Here is an 8,873-nt window from a genome sequence, read left to right on the forward strand (position 1 = left end):
TTGTGTCCCTGCTTTAAACCCCGGGGCTGTCATTCTGGCTCTGCTGCTGCATGCTCTAATCGGAGCCAGTGCGAGCAATAAAAGAAGGGGCCCAGGAAATGTTTTTCTGGTATAAAACCAATGCACATCTATTGGTTTATTTTTTCCGGTCACTGTCGGTTGTTGTCAGTTGAATCGCAGCGTTTATGTTACTGTCTTTTTCTTAGCTTAATGTTACAACTTCAGAATGCATGATAAAGATTTTTCTTCTTTCTCCTTTGTTTTCCAGTCTCACATAATGGCAGCAAAGGCTGTAGCGAGCACTCTGAGAACATCCCTTGGGCCCAATGGTAATAATGAAATGCTTCTAGTGGTTCTTTCTTAATAATTGGTTTGGGGTTTTTTTTCTAGAATTTCTGTCATGCTTTGAACGTATTTTTTTAGGCTTGGATAAAATGATGGTGGACAAGGATGGTGAGGTGACTGTGACAAATGATGGTGCCACCATCCTCAACATGATGGATGTGGATCACCAGATAGCCAAACTTATGGTGGAGCTGGCTAAGTCTCAGGATGATGAAATTGGGGATGGCACTACTGGAGTCGTTGGTAAGAAAGCATTTTTAATCGAACTACACTGTTTCAGCTTTAAAGTGAAGCTGCTTCAGATACTGTAAGAAATTTTGTGTGAAGTAATAGCTTTTTTGTAGCATTTCTTGAGACTGTTTATTCTTGCAGTATTCTTGTCGGCTCATGTATTAGAAGCCTTTTAATCAGAAAGAAGCATTTCTGTCTTTTTAAAGTATGGTTACATTTTCATAGAATCATAGAATTTTAGGAGTTGGAATGGACATTACAGATCATCTAGCCCCAATCCCCTGCCATGGGCCGGGACACCTCCCACCAGACCAGGATGCTCAAGGCCCCATCCAGCCTTTCTTTGAACACTGCCAGGGTGTTGACATCCACTACCTTCCTGGGGCACCTTGTTCCAATGTCTCACCAGCCTCACAGGAAAATACTTTTTCCTAATATCTAACCTAAATTTCCTCTTTCAATTCAAATTCATTTCCTCTTGTCCTATTGCTGCAGTTTTTAACAAAGCATCCCTTTCCCACTAAACTTACTTTGCGGTAGTGCTGAGAGCCTTCTTTGTGCTTTCAGAAATTTTGTGCATAATTTCCTTCCAGAACCATCCACCTGTTCTGCCTTGGTGCGCATGCTTCTTTTTGGTCTTAACATAATGCAATTTTCTTTCTAAGCATAGCAAGTAGGGGATTGTTTAGGGTTATTTTATTTAAGAAACCTTGAACTCCTTACAAAAAAAATCAGTGTACTTTTTAATCTTTTGATAATGTATTTACAATGATGTTGCAATCAAGAGTGAAATTTAAATTTTTTTAATCTACAGTTCTGGCTGGAGCACTACTGGAACAGGCTGAGCAGTTACTGGATCGAGGTATCCACCCCATCAGGATAGCAGATGGGTACGAGCAGGCAGCTCGCATTGCCATTGAGCATCTAGATAAGATCAGTGACAGCTTTCCAGTTGATCCACAGAACATTGAGCCTCTGATCCAGACAGCAAAGACAACTCTGGGCTCTAAAGTGTAAGTCACAAAAACTTCAGGATATTTAAGCTTCTCTTGAAAACCTTTTGAGTGGAAAGGAGAAATCCTGGTGTTTTGATGGATTATTAAATTGGTTTTGTTATTGGAGTGCTGCCAGAGGTTTTTTAATGTTTCATTTTGGTTAATTTCTCAGTGGGCTCATGTCTTGGGATAAGAAATTGTGAATCCTATGTCTCTAAAGGATCAATTCCATGAAGTAAACCAGCTGCAGAATCAGTTTCATTCTAATCTGTTAGTTTCAGGTTTCTGCATTACAGCAAATTCCAGGAGTAATGTAAATCTCTTAAAGATAATTATGTGTTAAATTTGAAAGGTTTCTTTTGTTATTTTTTCCCCTAAAAAATTTAACTTAGGATAGTTTGCTAAGTTGCTTTTCCTGTATGGGACCTATGTGTAGTCTACATTCAGACATTGTAAGGGTTTTCTTTGCAGAGCTGTCTTAACAGTGATTTCTGTCACTTGAGTGTTTCTGAGTAGTTATTTCTCCTCACTTGTTTCAAATCTGTATCCCGACTATGTCCCCAAAGGCTGCTTACACAAACCATATTGTGTGTTCTGTTATCTGCTATGTCTAGCACCTTTTATTTGTGTGATCAAGCAAGCAGGCCCCCCCTCTTTTAATGTAGCATACAGAAGTTGTTGGCTGTAGTGCTACATTTTGCTCTCCGAGATGAATAGCATGACTTTTTTCTTCCAAATTGTGGCAATGCAATGTGACTTTAAAATGTATTTTCTTTCAACCTAGAGTTAACCGTTGTCACAGACAAATGGCAGAAATTGCTGTGAATGCTGTGCTGACAGTAGCAGACATGGAACGTAAAGATGTTGATTTTGAGCTGATCAAAGTACAAGGCAAAGTGGGAGGTAGACTGGAAGATACGCAGTTGGTTAAAGGAGTGATTGTGGATAAAGATTTCAGTCATCCACAGATGCCTAAAGTAAGTAATGTCCCTCTGTGTCTTTCACATGTCATGGCTTAAATAAGGTTGTGTACCCTACTGCAAATGCTGCCCTAACATTTATTCAGCATTTAAACATTCTTGTGGTTTGGCTTGGTTTTTCACCCATGTACCAACAGAGGAAGGGGAGAGGAGCATAAGATCCATGTGTCCTGTTTGGAACACCCCAGAAGCTGTTCTTGTATTATATTTGGTGTAGGTAAGATCTCCAAGTGTTTGGGCAGTGTGCTTGAAGAAAGATGGAGGCAATTCAAAATTTCTATTACTGTTCTAAAATATTTTTTCTAGCTGGTGACACTGTTTATCTTTTAAAGAGGAAGACTGGTAGAAAATACCAGTCATGTAGTACTTGAAAGATTGTTATAGAGGTGAGCAGTATTCTCAGTGGTCACAGTGGGCAGGATGAATAATGGTTTCATTGAGGGTTTTTTCTGGTTCATTAAACATGAAACTATAAAAAGATATCACTGGGAAAGACTGTTCAGGGCTTACACAGTGTCTTGAAGCTGTGGAATTTGTTGCAAGTGGGTTATAGAGACTTGACAGAATTGTTTAGTTATAGTTAGTTTCACTTTAGAATAAGTCAGATGATCTTCACACTTCCTCCTATACCTGTGTTTATAAAGATATGGCTTTATGTTTTACAGATATGAGAAAGGTGCTAATGAGGTCAAAACTCTCCTTTTATTTTTATTTAAATTGCACAGGAGCTAAAAGATGTTAAAATTGCGATCCTTACTTGTCCATTTGAGCCACCTAAGCCTAAAACCAAGCATAAACTTGATGTCACATCTGTGGATGATTACAAGGCGCTGCAAAAATATGAAAAAGAGAAGTTTGAAGAGATGGTGAAGCAGGTAGTCTTTAAAACTGTTTCTTTTTTCTTCATGTTTCATAGCCTTTACACAAAGTGGGATGGTGTATTGATTGATTCTTGAAAACAAGCTAATAATCCTGACAGGAGGCAACACACAAGGGATTGCAGTGCTCTCGGTAAAAGTTAAGTTCATGTAAGAAAGAGATACCACGTTGATTTAACATTTATTTTGATCTCCGTGTATGCCAGAGGGCTCCTTTTTGGAATTGTGCTTTGAGAAAATCAGAATTAAAAGTATGAAGAGATTGCTTTTCATTCCTCTGTTAATTCTGATCAGAAGATTGATGATTTGTGTTGCTTTCAGATAAAAGACACTGGTGCAAACCTTGCTATTTGCCAGTGGGGCTTTGATGATGAGGCGAACCACTTGCTGCTCCAGAACGAGCTGCCTGCTGTTCGTTGGGTTGGTGGACCTGAGATTGAAGTAAGTAGAACTGGGCTTTGTACCTGCTGTCGAACATTTGTTAACTAAGAGGCTGTACCAGCTAAGAGTTCAGGCTTTCTGGGTAGAACTGCATAATCATGTGTATGGGTAGGTACTGCAGTAAAATCACTGGGGATCTGTGGGAAGAACATACAGCAAAGGGGATTATGGTTTATAATTGGAGTGTATGTATCTTACTTGGTAAAAGTTCTAGGTGCCTTGGGACGTTTCTGCTTTAGTCTCGCTGTTTGCAGAAACAAAGCATTGAAGTGGTGGGAAGGCAACCTTTTGGAACAGGCATTTGACAGATTCTTTTGCAGTAGTTCTATGTTATGAAAAACACAGTGGAAACATTTTCTTAAGATAATTGATGGTTGTTTGACTCCAGTTAATCGCCATTGCAACGGGAGGACGTATCGTTCCTCGCTTCTGCGAACTGACAGCAGAGAAACTGGGGTTTGCAGGTGTGGTCCGAGAGATCTCCTTCGGAACAACGAAGGACAGGATGCTGCTCATCGAACAGTGTCAGAATTCCAGAGCTGTGACCATTTTCATTAGAGGAGGAAATAAAATGGTGAGATCCTTGGTTTGTTACAAATGTTTTATATGTAAGTTGCACAATGTGCAGTTTCTTCCTAAGCATATTAATAAACACTTCTTAATTTTTGTCGACATTTTCCTTACAGTGTGGGCAAATAGAGAGGAGTAAGAGTTGTAGGCAGTCATGACTGTGTCAGAAGTAACTTAGATTCACAGCCCATGTTTTTAAATGAAAACATTGGTTTTGTGCTGTTAGACCATATAGTTCATAAATAGACAAATAAATTCACCTACAGATGCTCTTAATTTTTTTTTTCTCATGAGAGAATTACTCTTGTGAGTAAAGATGTACTGGCATCTTTGAAAGATTCAGTTTTATTGTAGACCTAGTTGTATCAGTTCTGATACAGTGCAGTTGAAAGAAAATAAAAATAAAACCCCCAAACCAACACACACAGAATGAGACTGTTTTAAATGCTTATGTACTTAACCTGAGCTTCAGTTGTACTGTTAGTGTTAAATTATGTTTCCCAGAATCATTAAGGTTGGAGAATACCTCTGAGATCACCGAGTCCAACTTACAACCTAACACCACCGTGTCAACCAGACCATGGCACTAAGTGCCACATCCAGTCTTGCCTTAAAACGCCTCCAGGGACAGTGACTCCACCACCTCCTTGGGCAGCCCATTCCAGTGTCTAATCACCCTTTCTGTACAACGTGAACTTCCCTCTGGTGCAGGTTGATACTGTGTCCCCTCTGTCACTTGTTGCTTGGGAAAAGAGGCCAACACCCACGTAGTGTAGGTTGGGTCCTACTTGGAGTGATCAACCTTGGGGAAAGAAGGAACATACCCTAGTCTGCAAAGTTCTTTAAGGAAGTATAAATACTGCTTTAAAGTTAGCCTGACTCGCTAAATCGTCCCATGTCTGTTGGAAGTTGGAAGCTGACAGAAACTGGTCTAAAGATAATGTTGGCATTTAAATTTCAGTGTTTTGTGTCTTGTAAATATGCAAGATTGAAAACCTTACTACGTAGGTTTTTGTTATTTCAATTTACAGATGTAGCATAACAGCAAAAAGGTCTGTATATGGATGTCTAACATTCTGTATTTTTAAATAGTATAACACAGCAGCATTAGAACTGCATCAGAGCCATGGAAAGATTCTACAGTTTATTTGCAGTTTCTGTGTCAGGAAATGCATCTTTATAGCCTTCACTTGTGCCTGTTGTAAAATACCTGCTGTGCTGTAATTCCAGATCATCGAAGAAGCAAAGCGATCTCTCCATGATGCATTGTGTGTAATCCGGAATCTCGTTCGTGATAATCGTATCGTGTATGGTGGTGGTGCAGCAGAAATTTCTTGTGCCTTGGCAGTCAGTGAAGCAGCGGATAAGGTGAGAAGGAAGTTAGAACTTTCTTTTCGTTTATGAAGGTAAAATGAGGTTTAAGTCTGTCTTAAGAGATTCCAGAAGAACTCCAAATATCTTCCACAAAGTGCACATTTATGGAACTTCATGACATTTGCTAATAACCAGTGTTAGAAGTTTTCCTTCCCTTCTCTGAAAAAAGTAATTCCCAGTACGGGTTTTTTTTCCTTTTATGATAATAACATTTTTTTTTTAATTTGCAAGTAGTTATAAGTCCAGAGGTATTCATTCAGTTATTCCAAATAAAATCTGTGCGTCCTGTGTGTATACACTTTATAGCTAGTATGAAAATCTGTTTCTGCTAACATTGGAGTTAATAGCTTATGAATTTAAATTTCTTTTTCTCTAGTGCCCATCTTTGGAACAGTATGCTGTGAGAGCTTTTGCAGATGCCCTGGAGGTAATTCCCATGGCGCTCTCGGAGAACAGTGGTATGAATCCCATACAGACTATGACAGAAGTGCGGGCTAGGCAAGTGAAAGAGAATAATCCAGCCCTTGGCATTGATTGTCTGCAGAAAGGAACTAATGGTAAGAACTGCACTGGGGAGGAGGAGGAGCATAAAAGGCTTTTCTTTCTTAAAAGCATGAAACACTATTGTTTTTTTAAAAACCTGTGCATCACTTCAGTTACAGACTCTTGCCCCTTGTCATAGTAAATGAGAATGCAGGTGAAGAGATCCATGCATGTCTGCTGTGTGGAAAATTTATAATTGCTTCAAAACTTTTATTTGGTGGCAAGATTAGTTGAAATGTTGGCTGAAATTATGGTATAGGAAAAAAAGCTGCTCATAATGGAGACACGGCTGTGTTTTAAATACTGCAGTTTGAGTGATCCAGTTCACACTGCAGTCCTGCAAACCACTGTTTTAGAAACAGCTTGTGAAGAAATAAAGGGATGAAATACTTTGAGATAGTGTTGTTCGCCCCAGTAGGTTTGCATATATAGAGGTGTAATGATCATGTGAAGATTAAGTCAGTATATAAAATCTTTTTTTTATCGAAACATACACTTTCTACCTTCTTATTCTGGTTTATTTTTCAGGAAAGAATGGTAAATTGTGGAATTTGTAAATTCATAGCCCTTCTTTGATTAGATGTTTCTGTCTTACCACATTTGAACTTTGACTTCCTTAGTAGTTGCTGAGCCCTCAGGGTCCTTTGAATATGTGTATATGGAAACTGCTTTTCAAAAATTAATGCAGAAAGGCGAAAAGCTACAATTGGGGAAGACTTAGTTGGGAAAAGAGTTTTATCTTAATTTCCTGAGATCTTTGGTAAAAACCCAGACATAAAACTAGTTTCTACAAACTCTGTAAACTGTGGTGGCGAGAGTAATAATTTCAAAATGCTCTTTAAAATTACATGGAAATTACTATTTCAGGTTCAATGTTATATCTAGGTCTGAGGAAGGTGTCTAATTCTTTTGCTTCCTTTTGGCAGATATGAAGCAGCAGCATGTTATAGAAACCTTGATTGGTAAGAAACAGCAGATTTCTCTGGCAACTCAGGTCGTTCGAATGATCCTGAAGATCGATGATATCCGTAGGCCTGGAGAATCTGAAGAGTGAAGCTTTTAAAGCAAGAAACATTAAGGGGCCACAGCAGTAGTGAAGACAGTAGTACTCTGATGCTTCATCTTCAGCTATTTATCTTGGACACTTTTTGTTTCAGATACTGTAATGGCTAATTGTTGGAAATAAAACACAATTTAGCACTGGTGATTTCAAGGCTTGTTGCAGAAGTATTGTTGCATCTTTTCTTAGACATGCCTGAATATTCATGGGAAACACTCCTGATATATAGGGGAGAAAAGCATAAATAATGCAGCAATAAAATTGCATGCGTCCTTTTCCATTGCTCTGCAGCTAACTCTGTTAGCTACATATGAGCAGAGCCCACAGATTCTCATTTTAAGAGGTCTGTAACTCTTCAGTGATGCAAGCAGAAACAAAGTAATTAATTAATCTAATTATAAACTAAGTATTTTAGCCTCTAATTCTTATATGTTAAATATATCAAGCTTCACACTGAAGATTGAAAGGAACTCTTATTTCATGCTTCCAATTGCTTCCATTTTTTTCTCTTGTTCCTGATTTACGTGCAAGGAGGGGTTTTTCCAGGTGCATACGTTTAGGCAAGTGGAGGTTTTTTTCTGAAACTTTGTCTATAGTACCACAATGGAGTGCACTTACTTTAAAGATCCCTAGTATGATCTTAGAGGGGTAGAGTAAAATTTTTTACCAAGGTGCCTTGCTTGTCAAACTGTCAGCAAGGAGCAACTGAGACACTAGAACTAACACACAAATTTTTTTCAGATTTCAAAAGAGGGAAGTATTATAAATACCAACATTACAGCCCCACACAGTCAGTCAGTTCTTCCCTGGTGGGATGAGGGCAGAAATCAGAAGGATAAAAGCAAGAAAACTAGGGGGTTGATATAAAGACAGTTTAACAGGTAAAGCAAAAGACAAGCAAAGCAAAATAAGGAATTGATTCACCATGTCCCATGGGCAGGCAGGTGTTCTGGCCATCCTCAGGAATGCAGGACTCCATCATACATAAAGGTGACTTGGGAAGGCAAATGTCAAAACCGAATACTTTCCCCCAGCCTTTTACTGCTGAGCACAGTGTTACATGGAACGGGCTGTTGTGTTGGTTAGTTTAGGTCATCTGCCTGGTTATGACCACTTCCAGCCTCTTGCACACCCCCAGCCTAATTCCCAGGGGAAGGGACATTGTGAGAAGCAGAGACCACCTTGATGTGCACAAGAACTGTTCAGCAATAGTGAAAACATTGGTTTGTTTTGAGCAGTGTTTTGGTCACACATCTAATGGCACAGCTCCATACCAGCTACTGTGAAGAAAATTAACTCCATTCCAGCCAGAGCCAGCAGACCTGTCCTGTCCCCATTACTGAATGCCATTACTAAATTCTTTCAAAGTTTCACCTATCAGCTCTTCAGTTATATTTCCTTTGGCATGGCTTATACCTTGTGACTGCTCTGAAATGTGAGGTGCCAGGAAGAAATG

The 8,873-nt window shown here is 39.1% G+C and overlaps 1 protein-coding gene across 1 annotated transcript; it reads left to right on the plus strand.

The window, feature by feature from the left end:
- Window positions 1-267: 267 nt before the first annotated feature.
- CCT5 (chaperonin containing TCP1, subunit 5 (epsilon)) lies at window positions 268-7,570 on the plus strand. The gene is made up of 10 exons (XM_009071718.1): window positions 268-329; window positions 424-588; window positions 1,391-1,589; window positions 2,356-2,548; window positions 3,277-3,426; window positions 3,751-3,870; window positions 4,259-4,444; window positions 5,671-5,808; window positions 6,191-6,371; window positions 7,284-7,570. The coding sequence occupies exons 1-10, from the start codon at window positions 278-280 to the stop codon at window positions 7,409-7,411; spliced, it is 1,512 nt and encodes a 503-aa protein (XP_009069966.1). The 5' UTR covers window positions 268-277; the 3' UTR covers window positions 7,412-7,570.
- Window positions 7,571-8,873: the final 1,303 nt, after the last annotated feature.

This window comes from Acanthisitta chloris, unplaced genomic scaffold, assembly GCF_000695815.1.
Source record: "Acanthisitta chloris isolate BGI_N310 unplaced genomic scaffold, ASM69581v1 scaffold7523, whole genome shotgun sequence".
Taxonomy (NCBI): domain Eukaryota; kingdom Metazoa; phylum Chordata; class Aves; order Passeriformes; family Acanthisittidae; genus Acanthisitta; species Acanthisitta chloris.

Excerpts from the sequence above, each read along its gene's own strand:
- CCT5 (XM_009071718.1), top strand. The coding sequence starts at position 278 with ATGGCAGCAAAGGCTGTAGCGAGCACTCTGAGAACATCCCTTGGGCCC. Across the intron at positions 3,427-3,750 it reads TTGAAGAGATGGTGAAGCAG|ATAAAAGACACTGGTGCAAA; the intron begins GTAGTCTTTAAA and ends TGTTGCTTTCAG. Across the intron at positions 6,372-7,283 it reads TCTGCAGAAAGGAACTAATG|ATATGAAGCAGCAGCATGTT; the intron begins GTAAGAACTGCA and ends TCCTTTTGGCAG.